The sequence below is a fragment of the Salmo salar genome, chromosome ssa13 (assembly GCF_905237065.1).
Source record: "Salmo salar chromosome ssa13, Ssal_v3.1, whole genome shotgun sequence".
NCBI lineage: Eukaryota > Metazoa > Chordata > Actinopteri > Salmoniformes > Salmonidae > Salmo > Salmo salar.
The window spans coordinates 39,062,842-39,078,525 of NC_059454.1; the positions used below are offsets into that span (position 1 = coordinate 39,062,842).

The following is a 15,684-nucleotide window of genomic DNA, read 5'->3' on the forward strand; positions in this document are numbered from 1 at the left end:
CTCTTCAGCCAGAAGATGCTTACACAACCATTTGCGTCACAGTGAACATCTCAGATGGGAGTTCCTAAAGGGCACAGTGAATTGCTCTGTGAGGATGCACGGAACACTTTTCCCATCACATGCGCACACATGTGAATTGTGTTAACATGGCTGCACAATCTATGCATCTTTCATGGAGGGCTTATATCACATCCTGATCTTATGTGATGACATAGTTCAACAAAGGACAGAAGACACTCCACTTTAGTGCTTCTCAAACCTCTCCTTTGGACCCCCAGACTTTTCACAATGTTGTAGCCCTGAACTATCACCTGATTCCCCTTTTTATAAGGGATTGTTGACAAATTGAATCGGGTGTACCAGCTCTGGAATAGATCAAATACATGGAACGGCTGGGGTTCCCCGAGGAGGAGTTTGACAACCATTGCTTCAGTCACTGTCCCTCTCAAATGCATTCCCTCACTGACCAGTGAAATACCCTCAATTTGTCCTATGTTGAGTGGCAACAGGGTTAACTTGGGGTCCCCTTTTGTCTCTCAACTCTGACAGGACTTCTCCTATGACGACTCCAAGGTGGAGTTGTTCAACGTGGACGCTCCCAATGGCGTGGTGATGGAGGGGTACCTGTTCAAGAGGGCCAGCAATGCTTTCAAGACCTGGAACAGGTAACTAGATGACTGACGAGTAGCCATCACTAAACCAGCCACACTCTGGCTTCAAATCTATATATGCTGTATGACAATAATCCTGTTGATTTGATCTCTACCTTGGCAATGGTATGTTTTGTGGATATTGTATAGGATTTCAAGACGTACCATAGGGAACTAAAGAAATACAGTCTATTCACTAGGAAACCAATGGCCGTACTTGCTAGCATTGAGTTACCTTGGTTAGAGAGAGACCCCCATTTCCAGTGAGTTCACATAGTAGGAAATAGTGGAGATCTGTAATATATACTGCCTGTAGAAACATATCCATTTAACATCCATCTGTTATTCATTTCTTGTTTTCCAGGCGGTGGTTTTCCATCCAGAACAGTCAGCTGGTCTATCAGAAGAAGCTGAAGGCTAGTCCACATAACCACCAGCTATCATCTCTATAGGTCCCCGGGGGGTGGGGGGTGGGGTTAAGTGCAACTTTAATGGGGTATAGAGCTGCTCTGAAAGTCACAGTGATCTACATTGGCGAAATGCAACCCTCCCCTCATTTAACACTGACTGCATTAGGGCAGAGGACCGTTTACAGGGTACTCCTCAGAGTCCTGTCCAAAGACTACGATAGATGGCTGTGTGTGTTAACCCCATCCTACACCCTTACATAGACCATCACATTAATCCATAGTGGGATATAGACTGTGAGCGTCAGTGTACCCATGTGCACATTGGTTTAAAAGGGAAAAGGTGCTCAACTTGGGAATCCAAATGACATGTCTTACTTTACTCCAGGACACATTGGACATAATCTTGGTGTGATGAATAATTGAACTGATTGACTGACCGGGCCTTTTTCACTGTTACTGACCAATAGGATTCCCTGACGGTGGTGGTGGAGGACCTCAGGCTTTGCTCTGTCAAGCCCTGTGAGGACATCGAGAGGAGGTTCTGCTTCGAGGTTGTCTCCCCCACCAAGTATGTTCTTCTTAGTGCCCTTATATTAAGGAATGAACTAACTCAATTCACCTTTGTTCCAATGGATTTGTCTTACACATGCATTCAATTTATTTAAATCCCTTGAGGTGAAATCTTAAACTGTCCATTTAAGATTTCTTCTAAAGCATTCTTCTTCTAAGAGGGCCAATGGGCTATAGTTTTGTACTGTTGAGAGACTGTGTGTTGTAATATGGGGCTGTCTTTCCATTCTACAGGAGCTGTATGCTCCAGGCGGAGTCAGAGAAGCTTCGGCTAGCCTGGATCCAAGCAGTGCAGGCCAGCATTGCCTCAGCATACAGGGAGAGCCCAGACTACCATTATGTCGAGGTAAGTCCATCTATCTAAAACATAACTGTCAAATAAACGATGATATTCTTTTCACTTTTTCATCACGACACGTCATTTATAAGCTTATATGCTTGCATGAAGTGATAGTTATTTGTGAGATATCTAAAATCAAGAGTCTTATGCCTCAGAGAATGATCCATGCCTCTCTTTGTTATGCTCTGTTTACCATGTGCGCATGTCTCTTCTCACCACTAGCGTCTGGACAGGACCGCCTCACCGTCTGTCAGCAGTATCGACTCGGCCAATGAGCCTCGGGAGCGAAGCATGAGGGGGGAGAGTATTCTGCACCGCATCCAGTGTCTCCCGGGCAACGAGTATTGCTGTGACTGTGGCCAGGCTGACCCGCGCTGGGCCTCCATCAACCTGGGCATCCTGCTTTGCATCGAGTGCTCCGGCATCCACAGGTAATGTCAGTTTGTATGGAGGCCAGGGCATCCTGCTCCGGCATCCACAGGTAATGTCAGTTTGTATGGAGGCCAGGGCATCCTGCTCCGGCATCCACAGGGAATGTCAGTTTGTATGGAGGCCAGGGCATCCTGCTCCGGCATCCACAGGTAATGTCAGTTTGTATGGAGGCCAGGGCATCCTGCTCCAGCATCCACAGGCACTGTGTCTGGGTGGACTGGAGACATCTGAGTCACCTCAGTTTATATAGAGCATAATAAAAGCTACAGTCTTATGAGTTATATTCAAAATATATTAGCTCGAAAAAGGTTAGCTATATATTAGCTAGTATAAGTTTTGTATAGCTAGCTTGGCCTGCCGAGAGCAACTACATAAAGGCATACTACACTGGCCACGCATACTGTTGTATGGTCTACTCTAGACCTAAGCTACTTTTGGTTGTAGATCATTGGATGTAATGTAGTAGCAGCAGATTGTAGCGTAGGGCGAGGGGTGATTTAAGGGGTCACTTGTGACTGTTTCAGTCCATGTTTCCACCATGTGCTGGTCTCTTGGCTCTGAGAATATGAAAGAGTCCCAATGACCAAAAGGGTGCCTTAGCCTTTCCTTGTCAACTGCTAGTATAGGGCACATTCTGCCACACCCCCGCTGGGTTTACTTGTGGCTAGGCTGCTTAACTCTACTTATGGGATCACGCTGTGTTTGATTGGGAGAGCTCATTGAGTGAGTAGACAGGATGGGAGTTAGACGATAAGCCCCATAGCACTGAGACACTCTGAATATAATGGCATCCCTTTAATGGTGAAAGTACGCAATTGTTGACTAACCATTCCAAAGCAAGCTGAAGATTCCTGTCTAATACCTGTCTGTCCTTAATTAATACTGTAGCTCTGTTGACTCTAGAACTGCATTCATCATAGCTGTACCCCGCTAGGGTATTTATCAAGCATTAGGCTAGATGGGGAAAGTTTTCCTCCATTTACGGTTTACTGCAGAGATGCAGCAATTATCAATGCTTATGTAATCACCACCTCCTCTGGACCATCTGCTGAATATGCATGATCTGTTTCTCTTAGAGCCTGTCTTCTCACAGTGTTGAGATGAGATCACATGAGGTTTCCCATTAGAGTGGCGGAGGGACACAGACACACTATCTCTCACAGTTTTTATTTTGGCATGCCGCGCAGCAGTTGCCTGGATACCAAAAGGTTTTGTTGGTGGAGCAGGGATTTGCATGACATTGAGGGCAGCTACTCTGTTTCCAAGGGGATAACGCCCGTGTGATTTGAAACCCCTACTGCAGCTTTTCAACTGTCATGGAGCTTCCTGTGTTGCTTATTAGGGGAGGCTATTACGTCTGCCTTCTTAATGTTGTTATAAAGCAAAGCAAGGGGAAAAAAGTGCGTCATGTTGTTAGCAACACTAACTTAAAATGCTTCTTACCCAATAATAATTCTAGCCACGGAACTTGAAGACATACAGGATTCAAATTCAAATTTAAGACTTGTTGTGTCTCTGTCTCTGTTGCAGGAGTTTGGGGGTTCACTGCTCCAAGGTGCGCTCTCTAACGTTGGACTCATGGGAACCTGAATTACTCAAGTTAATGTGCGAGCTGGGAAACAGTGTCATCAACCACATCTATGAGGGAGCATGTGAGGAGCAGGGCCTGAAGAAACCAGGGCCCTCAAGTTCCAGGTAAGAACTGCCACACCCTATTCAAATGCCTCTACCTGATTTTTTTTGTGGATTTTTTTATTTTGATTTTTTTATTCCCCTTTGAATATTTAGATGATCAATTATTTCCCCCCAGATTATTGGTGGAGACTGGGAATGTCCTCTGAGCAACTGTGTATATTTGATGGTTAGATGCTAGGGTCATTGTGATCAATCAATATTCCATGCTATCTTCTGCAGGCAAGAGAAGGAGGCGTGGATCAAATCTAAGTACGTGGAGAAGAAGTTCCTGAAGAAGTTGGGGGCCACCGAGGTGCTGGTGAACGGCGGGCGAAAGTCAGCGCGCCGGTGGAGTGTGAAGAAGTGCCGGAGACACAACAGTGCCACCACAGTGCCCAAGACCCGACGAAAATATCGCCAGGAGCTGGGTAGCGCCTCCCCTGCCACCCTCTCCTCAGGTACTCTAATTGCTCTCTTGCCACTAGAGAAAGGATACCTTTATTTATCTTTGTATTCATATTCCCAATCGTGCTTAACCATCTGTTGACAATGACAACCCAGTACATAAGACATTTAACATTTACACATTCTCTCCTTGTGCTTAACAGCGGCTTCAGCTCTAGAGAGGAAGTTCCGACGAGAGTCACTGTTTTGTCCAGATGAGCTGGACAATCTCTTCTCTTACTTCGACACAGGATCTGGGCCTCGTAGTAAGTTACCTACCCGTCTAATATACAAACACTACACCCTAAACTACAGAGATACTTGAATCCTTTGTGGTGAGTAATGTGAAATAACTAGAAGCAACACTAACGTGCCCATGGCTTGGCTCCTATTGGCCCTGCAGGTCTGAGCAGTGACAGTGGCCTGGGCGGCAGTACAGACGGCAGCACAGACATCCTGGTGTTCGGCTCAGTGGTGGACAGTGTCACAGAGGAGGGTAAGAGAAACACATACGGGTAACTGATGGAATGGGGGGGAAAAAATTGCAACATATATGTTCAGCCATCGTTTTGAAATGCCATTTTCAGAAAACCTGACAGTTGATCTCAATCATTCTTAATTGCCCTTGAGGGGATAAATAAAGTTGCATTGAATCCTAGTTGTCACAGTTGTTGTTCTGTTGTTTTGTAACTCTGCTGCTTCTGTCTCTCTGCAGAGCGTGAGGTGTCAGAGGACTCTAGCGGAGAGGCTGAGATGGAGCCGGAGCCTGAGACCCAGTCGGACCCGGAAGATAGGCGTGAGCTCCACCCTGGGGCGCTGCTCTACAAGGCCTCCCAGGCACGCAACCTGCCCGTCATGGCCGAGGCACTGGCCCACGGGGCTGACGTCAACTCCGTCAACGACGAGGATGATGGCAAGAGCCCACTCATACAGGCTGTGATTGGGGTGAGCCATTGTAAAAACAGGCCGGCTTGTTCTTAGTACACTGGCAAAGGCAGTCCTTGTCATTCACGATGAATAGCGCTGGAGGCATCTTGCTGAAATATTCTTCTTCAGTAGCCTCGACTGACAGCATTGCAACATACATGAATGCATGCATCTATCCATACAGCATGTCTATGCATGATCACAATATTCTAAATATGCACAACATATTGGGGGCATATTTAGAGTGTGCAACTTTCTGTAATTATTTTTATACAGTTTACCTTCCGTTAGTCAGCACCTCTACGAACTATTTTGGGTGTGTGTCAGCTTGTGCTTTTTACTGACCACAATATTCTGCCACATTTTATATGCGCTTTATTTGGCCACATGGAGAGAGCCTCACAACGTGTGTGTGTATTCCATTCCAGGGCTCTTTGATAGCCTGTGAGTTCCTGCTCCAGAATGCAGCTGACGTCAACCAAAGAGACGCAAAGGGGAGGGGGCCACTACACCACGCCACATATCTGGGACACACAGGGTGAGTAGTGCCAAGGCATAACACATTCCCTGTTTCTTTCCTTACTATTGTCAATGTTCTTTTTGAGTCACTAGTAAACATTTTAAAGAATAGTTTTCATGGACAATGATGTAGCTTGCAAAGCAGATTAATGTTCAGTTCTTTTTTACATTCATATTGTTCCTCGGGCTCGATGGCATAAGGGACAAAGCTGCTGGGTCCAGTTCTTTTTATGCTGATTAGATGTGGGAGTGTTCAGTACATGTTCCCGTCTGATCTGTCTCCATGCTGCCCTCTACAGGCAGGTGTGTTTGTTCCTGAAGAGAGGAGCCACGCAGAACGACGGGGACGAGGATGGCCAGGACCCTCTGAGTATCGCTGTGCAGGCAGCCAACGCAGACATCGTCACCTTGTGAGTTTCAATGGGACATAACACCCTGTCCCTCAACTTACTCAGCCTCACACGATCCTTTGAAATACATGTTATGACCGGGGGTTAGCTTGCTAGACTACTGTAGCTCCTCACTTCTGGGACGTATGAGTGGATCCATCTAACATGTTGTGTTCCATCCCTCCCTCTTTCCTTCTCTCTCCCACCTCCCTTTTTTCCCCTAAGGTTGCGTCTGGCCAGGATGAACGAGGAGATGCGGGAGTCGGAGGGACCGTTCGGCCAGCCAGGTCAATACCCCACCAGCAGCCCCACAGAACAGCAGTATAAGAAATGCATACAAGAGTTTATCTGTCTCAACATAGCTGAGTGCTAGAAGTCAGTCACACTACCTGGTCCAGTTCAGGCTTTCCCTTCTGGTCATGGTTGGAGGGGAAGCCAATAGCATACCAGGACTGTGGCAGGACAGGCCTGTCGGGAATCTTGTGCAGGAAGGAACGTAGTCCAAAACACACATTTCTCTACCAGATTCCCTACACGCTGCTGTCCCTCCCAGCTTTATGGTTCTTCTCTTAAAAACCTGTAGACTAACATTGTTGAAACGAGGCCAGACCAGAATATGCCAACTACTATTCCTTATCAACGGTATAGGATGTCAGTATCATTAACTCTTATCATGATGTCAAACTGTACTGTTGACTTGGACTGGCAACATTAGTTCAGAGTTAGATCATTTGTCAACAAATGGTTAGGGACCAACTTTATAATCGACTTTCTAAGTTAATTTAAATCATAATGTACCCTACCTATAACCATGTCAAGCGAATTAATTCAGCTGCTCTTTATTCGTTTGGAGAGGGGACAGGTGTTTGCTTGTGGTTTTCAAGGTAGGGTAGTGTGCTCCGAACCAAAGACCAGATCAGACCAATATGCTGCACAATACTTTCATCAAGCTACTCTGCCTGCTCATGTAACAATACCAAAGCAGTATATGGTAGTCTTGTCAAGGGTATAAAAACAGACCTTCAAGGCCTGTAAGTCGTTGTCTTTATATCTTGTCAGTTCTGCTCCAGCTGTGTTGTGTTGTGGCATGAGGTGGTTCTTTAGTACACGCACGTTGTGAAAAGAGGCGGGTACTTGTGAATTTCATTATGGTGATTAGACAGGATAACAATGAAGCTAAGGAACAACTGTGATTGAGTGTAGATGATATGGATTATTTATCATTTCATAGATTTTAAAGCAACATTATGCACTTTTCCTACCAACAATGATTTGAATTTCATTTAGTTACTTTCGGTATTTTCATTTAGTAGTGTAGGTTTTCAGCTTAATTTATGATGAACTGCCCAGAGCAATAGTGCAATGATAATTTAAATACAGATACACTGTATTTTTTGTATTAATTTTATCAATACGATGCAGATGGTATTTTTTTAACTGGATATATTTTGTTAGATTTTATTTTCCTGAGCACTCACACGCATAAGGCCAGTTAACCTTTACTGTCATTTCTTCACTTCTCTTCTTGGAAAAGACAACCACAACTCACAATCTTATAATAGAAAATGACCGGGATTTACCTTAAACTGCGATGAGATGGAGGTTTCTTTTATATAATATGAAAACTCACATGTATTGGGTACAGTATTTGTATATGTTTGTCGAAAATGTTGACTTATTATGGTATTCTGATGTATCATGGCTATACAGTATTAGATTAGTTCTGGGTTTCTTGGTTGAATAGTGCATGGGTTGCCGGTGCCCAGGTCTTTCAAAGCCATGTTGGTTTTGTTTACTTCATTAATCTGTGTATGGTAATATTTTATATATTGTTAAAAGAAAATAACTGCGTGATGTGCTGCCAAATCATGAGAACTGTACATAAAAAGACTACAGATCAGTTAGATCTGTGGTCTATAATCAAACTGAAACTAAAACAGATATATTGGATAGAATACCCCATAATATACAGGCATAGTTTCCCATTGACTTCTACAGGCCTATGAGAACAGGAGAGAAAGCTTGGTCCATGCAAATATGCCAGCTTTCCCTCTAACTCCTCTGAATACCAACAGAATACCCCCTTCTCTGTAAGCACTGCCTGTGTACACACTATACATGCCGTGTGTACATAGTGAGAGGGTGACCACAGTGCCCAGGTTTAATTTGATACTGTGCAGTTGCTTACTGCCATTTTGAAATAATCTTAAACAGGAAATGTAATTAGTTGTCCTCGCTTAAGTCTAGTAACAACTTATGTTTGGCATTGCGTTTGTGTTGCTTGAGTTTACTTCAAGCCAAAGACCACACAAAGTTCAAGTCATTTGAGGAGAAAATAATGAGTAAAAAAGAAGACGAGACCAAGAGTAGTGACTCTAATGAAATATCTGGGAAACAATGTTATGACTAAACAATGCCGATGATTTGCATCAAGCCACTAAAGGTTTACATGTTGTACAGTGTACGAGTCAGTGAATTGATTAAACTATAGGTTGACTAGGTGACTGTTCTGCTGTAAATATGCTAAAAACTATTAACACTTAAAACTGCTTGCTTCTATCTTCTGTATTTTCATTTTTGTGTTTCTGACTTAAATCTGTACATTTTCTTTGTATATTGTTAGAGAACATGTGTCTCTGAATATCTTTGTGCAAGTTACACTACTGCTACCGTTTTGTTATTTTCCTAATATCTTCTAAAATGAGAAAATACTGAAAATAAATTAAAGATGTGATTCAAAGCCTGACTTCTTCCGCTGCTTCTTGCTTCATTTATTCTGTTCTTTTATATATCACCGTTATAACACTTTCCCTCTGTCACTACAACTAACCGCATTAACCTGAACTGGCACTGTACCTATTAGTCAACCCATTTTTTTTGTCAACACATTTTCAGAGATTAGAAACGTTGTCCTCCTGACATTTAACTCAAGTATGGAATCAAATGATTTCTATGATGAATCCTGTTTGCCCCTATAACATTAATGATTTACAAAACCCCACTTGTTTCAGAACTTTGTTTTCAATTTCTCACCTGTAGTTGGTGTGCTGCTTAAAGAAAAGGTTCACCCATTTTGAATGTTATATTGTTTTTGTGCATCTCTGAGTGATGTTCTATTGATTCCCAGGGGTCATTTCATGTTTTCATGTGTATCTGAGTTATTGGCATTCAAGTAGGCAGACATCTGGCTGATATGACGCAGCACCATGACAAAGCCGCTCTCACTACACTGGAAGTTAATAGGAATATGACTTTTAGATTGCGAAAACGCCTATCATGTCAGATTTCAATACTGGCCGATGTCATAACTCGGGAGGACGTCTTCTCTCGTATGAGCCATTGATCATAGACACACACAGGAAGAGACTGGAATGTTATTTTTAATTAGTCAAGCTGAGAATTTCTCAGGAGGTCGAAAGGAGTTCGACTGGCTGTAACCATGGTCACCAGAAAACTAAAGCTTGAGAATTTAGAAATAGAGTGAAGCCAAGCGTCTTGGTGCCTAGACTGTGGTTTTGTTCCTCTGTTGATGTGTCTAGATTAGAGGCTCTGTCGTTTTTGAAAATCATTTCAGGTTTTGAACAATCGATTTCATGTTGTTTTTTTTTTACACAAATTCCACATTGTATGGTAGGCCTACTGTTATTTACCAGATCGATTTAATGCAATTCTTGATGATAATGTTCTGTTACATTGCTATCCTTTTTCAGGAGACACTACTTACCTGGATATCTTCCGAGAGTTTTCTCACATGGCCTCACACAACCCAGAGAAGCTGAAGCGGAGGAGTGTGCATTTCAGACACTCTTTCAGGTAGCCCACGGAGGGATGAGATGTCTGGGAAGTCATACTTGAAGAGTGCAACAGTCACTTTCCTTACATCATTACAGATTTGCATAGTGAGTCTAGCCCCCTCATATTCAGAACCCGACTTCACTAATCCTCTCAGATCCTCAACTCATAAATGTTCTTCACAAATGAGAACCACTATTGCCCTGTTCCAAATTGCCCCACTACAGGTATTATCTCTACTGATAATCTCAATACCACCTCACACTAAATTACTCCACTCATCTTAATGGTAAAACCACTTTTGTCAACATGCACTACAGTATATGGGAGATGCCTAGAAATGTTGCCTCTGAAAACATAGGGAGATGCTATCAAGAATGATTGTCACTGTGCTACAAACATCTGTGGATTCTTAGATGATGTTCATGTATTACTTCTTTGACAGAAGATGTTGATGCTTTTCAGCAATTGGGAAGCATATTTTGTTGGAGAATGCTGTATGTTACAAATGTGTGAGATGCATATTCTGTTATCAAATCAACCCTTTGTTTTGATAACTTTTTGTAACATAGCCTGTACTCGCTTTATGAGGATTTGCTGGACTTGTCCTCTCTTATTTGCCGTATAACATCGTTTTTTAAGCGTTGTTGTTAAATGTTAACTTTAGATAAATCCAAGCACTTAACAGTTTCTCATCCTGTGTTCTAGATAGATGTCAGGAGTCTTTAAGCATTATACGTTTTCTTTGTGTGCTCAGATCAGCTTTATTATTTTGTTCAATGTACCTGACTCATTATAGAAGGAATATAAGCATATTATTTACATCGCAAAATGTTTAGTTTTTTTTGTATTCAGCTGTGTGTGTAATGCATGCCTTTGGTCCATTTTATATTTCTTACACATAAACAAACTTGAATTAAGCAGCAATGCCTCTACACTACAGCCTATAGGCTCAATGGATAGGGTTGTTTACTGTGTATACCATCCAGTTCTTTGAAATGTGTTATAATGTCAGTATTATTTTTTAAATACGTTTTGTTTTTATCCTGGAACTATATGGAAGGTGATTTGTGATATTGACTATGCTGGTATAGTCTTAATTTTTGATGAAATGTAATGAAAAATCTCTTTATATTCATACCACTATGAATTTCAATGCAGATATTGTATATAAACGCTGTAGAGGCAAAATGCTAATATATCTGAAAGGAAAGTTATTTTGTCATGAATATTTTTGGAAGATGTATGCCTCTTGAAGGGTGAAAATAAAGAAAGTCTCTTAAATCTGACTGTTTTTTTGTTGACACAATGGTTTGTTGCCTGACTGGCAGTTAAACAAATTACACAAGACTGATGTGTCCATATTTCTGAAACTAATTATAATTAAGGCCAGGCGTCACAGGCTGAAAGTACATTTTTGCATTTACCTACCTACCAATTTTGAGATTTTTTGGTATTTTGGTCCATCAATATTAGTATTTTCAAAAAGTAAACATAAAAATGTTAACTTGATAAATGTATATACTTTCTTTAGTTCATCATACTACCATCATCAATTTTCAATAATTTCAAAGCTCACTACATTAAATTACACATAATTTAAAAGCCCATTTCATAGAGAATGTTACAATCTGGAATATATTTAGTAACTTATTTTGAAGAGATGGTGATTGGGTCTAGCGTTTGGTAGTTTAAATTCAGTGTACTTGTCTAACTGCCATTTCCTGAAACATTTTCTCAGCTTCAGAAGCATCTGCATTCACCAAATGGTGTATGGTTATCCTTAGATATATTCTCTAGACTTGCCCAGATGGAATTATTGATATGTTGTCAATTCTTTATTCTAGATAACATTTTCTTTGGAAGAATTTGCCAAAAATGCATTTTACAAGCATGTCTTTACTATTTTACAAATAGAAAGATGAAAAAAAGTATTTATCCACAATCTGCTCTGGATAAGTCCGAAACCAAAATATTTGGACTGGCTTCATACAGTGTCCAGAAAAATGGATTTGCGCAATACGCAAATATGAACATATTTAATGAGATATTTTCTCATTTGCATATTTTAATAAAATATTTCAGTTTCTTTTATTCCAAAAATAATTAGATTTGTGTCTATATTCAACTGGTAAAAGTATATATCATCTGATTCTTAAAAATATGACCATTGGCTGGCAGCACTCTGAGTTTGAGAGTCAGAAGAACACGGCATAGAAAGGCAGTTTGAGATACTAACCATTTTCTCATCCACAGTTTTTATGCGAGTACCATACCATATAGAAAAAAATCATGACAGCTGTGATGGAAACTGGAAGTGTTGGTACAATTTTATAAATGCCGATAGATCATTATTTAGTTCAACATGGAGGGGTCTTTTTGTGTCAGTAAAATAAATTATGCAAGAAATAGCAGCGGAAACGCCCCGATGCACATATATTGATATAGCCTAACCATCATATCGAAGTAAACTTGTGGTCACGTGATGATATGCTGTGTGGTCCTCCCACTACGACTTAGTAATAAATTATGATGGACTTCACAGTGTGGTGAAAGTACACAGTGATGAGCTTGATGCTTCTTTCCAATAAATATTGAGGGTCTTAAACTCTTATTCTGGTGATATGATGATCAATGCTTGGCTGCCATTTGACAAATAAAAATGATCTTGCCCTTTTGCCAATAATAATCTCCGGCTATATCTGTATCTGCAGGCTGTTGGCTAGAGTGCACAAGGTTGAGTAATAATAACAACAAAGTCATGCCAGTGAAAAGTGGACCCGTCGCTTTACCATCGATGCGTAAATGGTTTGCCGGTATGACTGAGACATTCACCTTCAAGGTAGAATTAGAGCGACCTCTGTCCAATAGTGACTGAACGAAGCTCAGTATGACAGGTACGGAGCAAGATACCGGGTCCTCCGCCCTGGTAGAGCTCCATTTGGTAAACAGCTTCCAGCAATCAGCATACATCATCCTGGTTGATAGTGCTCTGGTGTTCTGTAAAGTCTCGATAATAGTGGGATCAGCCGATCAGTAGAGGGTTGGGCTCTTCAGAGGCTACAACCATAGATGTAGTTGGTCTGGGCTGGGATGCCATATCCTGTGGTCCAACATTGAGAGCAAGTCTTGTCTGGGTGGCAGCTGCCATGGCTCTCCCTCCAGAAGACTGAAGAGGGTTGGAAACCAGGGCCTGTCCAGGCCCTAAGATCAAGGGTAGTCGGAGGGAAAGCATACAGCAGGCCCTCTGGCAATGTGTGTGCTAAGGCATCCATGCCCAGGGGGCTGTTTGTCTCTGCCAGAGAGAACCAGAGTGAGCAGTGGGATGTTTGCTCTGAGGCGAACAGGTATATATATCTGTTGTTCTGAACTGCTGCCATATCATCTTCACTACTTGTGGGTGAAATCTCCATTCCCCCGGGGGCGGTTTCTGTCCCGACAAGAAATACGCCACATCGTTCACCTTGTCTGGCAGACGGATGTCTCGTAGGTTGGCCAGTTGTGGTAGGGCCAATGTCAGGAGTTTTTTGGCCACCTGTAGGGACCGTACAGACCTACCTCTGATCACATCAAGACATGTTTGTGTTTGAGAACAGGCAGAAAGTGTTTCAGAGCTAGGTAAACTGTCTGATGTTCTAGCATGTTGGTGTGCTCTTTCCTCCAGCGGGGGAACCACTCTCCACGTACAGTTCTGTGTTGCCACACTGCTCCTCAGCCTGTCAGTGAAGCATCGGTCGTCACTACTTCCCGTCTTGATGGTATTAATCTGAGAGGGATACCTGTAGTCAGGTAGGTTCTCTTTTTGATGGATTTTGTTGAACCACACTTGAAGTGGTCTTAAAGCAGGCCTTAAAGCAGGCCTTACGGTGTCACCCCGGAGGCCATCACGAGCATACCCATCAGTTGTTGGAATGTTCATACTTTCACCAATGCTTTCAACTGGAATTGTTGGAGGAGGAGAAGAAGAATGCTGTCCACGCACTGAGGTGTTAAAGGTGACCTTTTGGTTTAGTGTGAAGTTGCACTTTTCGTTGACCACGGTAAGACCCAGTGTCTTGATGTGGGTCAGTGCTGTGCTCTCGGCCACACGTTCGTGAGAGTGGGCGCAGATGAGCCAGTCGTCAAGATAAGAAAGGATCTTAATCTCCTGTAGGTGGAGGAAGCTCAGGGCTGCATTCATGCATCTTGTGAAGACCGGAGGAGCCAGGGAGAGTTTCAGGGGTCTGTGACTGAGGTCATTCTTACCCCTGAGAATGGTGGGGATTGGCGTCAGAACTGCAGCTTGTACCCTTGTGAGAGGGTCATCACCATGGGTCTGAGGAGTGTGATGCACAGTAGGCCAGGTGCTGCTGGGAAAATGGCCAATGGCCGACCCCTGCCAGTCAGATTTTGCCCCCACGCCTGTTTGTGGGGATCGGTAAGAAAAGCCGGTGAAGGTGGCACATTGAACTGTGTAGCTGCCGGGGCCTTCTTAAAGAATGGTTAGCGGCAGGATCTGTGGCTTGAGGGTCATCCATGCATGACAGTGCGTAGTTATGCAGAGCTTCAGTCTGACTCAATGTGATCAGAGCCTTGGAATAACTCCTCTGACCCATCCTTAGCGTTGACGCTAAATGGGTCCACAACACTGGTTGGCACTTCCCTCACCATGTTGTGCGTGTCATTATCCTGGTCATTAACACGCCGGATGGATGCCTGAGTGTAGAGCAGGTCATCATCACGACTATCTGAGTAATCCATCATGTCCCCCATGCTGGAGAAAGTGCTACAGGGCCCCGACTCAGGGGCGTGTAGCAACGCAAAAGTGTTTTCAACAGCTCTATCTCAGAGGATAAGGCATCAACCTTCCGAGTGAGGCGCCATAGGTTTCGTGGGCTTCTCTCTTTTGGTGGTCGTTGGTGGAACCTGGTGAATCATGCCGGACGCTGGTAAATTATCTGTGAAAACCAGGGGTCAGGGAGAGCCTCTCGCAGATGACCAACGCCTAGACAGGTGGGGCACAGGTCATGACTATCTTCTTCTTGTACTTCAGCTCCACAAGAGGAGCAGCCATGTGGTGTTCTCTCAGCTCAGACTGAAGGAAAAAAATATTATTATGCAAATATACTAATTAATCAAATGAACTAATATAACAGTAACCAGAGACTGTATTACACAGCAGCTACCACAATACACAGTAAAGGTAGAGAGCGACAATAATCTGGCGGGAGTTGTACTGTAACCGCAAAATTAATTCTAGTGAGACTAGTTATGACCGCAGGAATGGAGCAGGAGAGATACTGTTTTTTCATCATAGGCTTATTTATGCGAAACCCCCACAAATGGCTGTTGTTTGGTAAACCAAGCTGACGACACACAGTGGCAGCTAGGTTGAGTTGGTAAACTAGCTAACTTGTAGCGTGCTTGTAATACCAGGGGAGATGCATCCCTGGGGGAAGCAGTTTGAATCTTACGTTGTATAGCTAGCTAGGCTAACAACCTTTTGTAGACGGCGCGCACTATGAGATTTGGTTATCTAGGGAAAGTGACACGTTCGA

The 15,684-nt window shown here is 42.9% G+C and overlaps 1 protein-coding gene across 2 annotated transcripts in view; it reads left to right on the plus strand.

Annotated features, from left to right (window-relative positions):
* Positions 1-11,431, plus strand: part of acap3a (ArfGAP with coiled-coil, ankyrin repeat and PH domains 3a) — an 81,184-nt gene extending 69,753 nt beyond the window's left edge. For both annotated transcript variants that reach the window (XM_014135588.2, NM_001173659.1), the window contains 14 exons: positions 550-665; positions 1,015-1,066; positions 1,528-1,628; positions 1,865-1,976; positions 2,193-2,401; positions 3,933-4,097; positions 4,317-4,534; positions 4,685-4,786; positions 4,915-5,016; positions 5,236-5,465; positions 5,876-5,985; positions 6,266-6,376; positions 6,581-6,642; positions 10,066-11,431. In XM_014135588.2, the coding sequence (XP_013991063.1) occupies positions 550-665; positions 1,015-1,066; positions 1,528-1,628; positions 1,865-1,976; positions 2,193-2,401; positions 3,933-4,097; positions 4,317-4,534; positions 4,685-4,786; positions 4,915-5,016; positions 5,236-5,465; positions 5,876-5,985; positions 6,266-6,376; positions 6,581-6,642; positions 10,066-10,172 (1,797 nt within the window). In that variant the 3' untranslated portion in view covers positions 10,173-11,431. The remainder of the gene's footprint in view (positions 1-549; positions 666-1,014; positions 1,067-1,527; positions 1,629-1,864; positions 1,977-2,192; positions 2,402-3,932; positions 4,098-4,316; positions 4,535-4,684; positions 4,787-4,914; positions 5,017-5,235; positions 5,466-5,875; positions 5,986-6,265; positions 6,377-6,580; positions 6,643-10,065) is intronic.
* Positions 11,432-15,684: the final 4,253 nt, after the last annotated feature.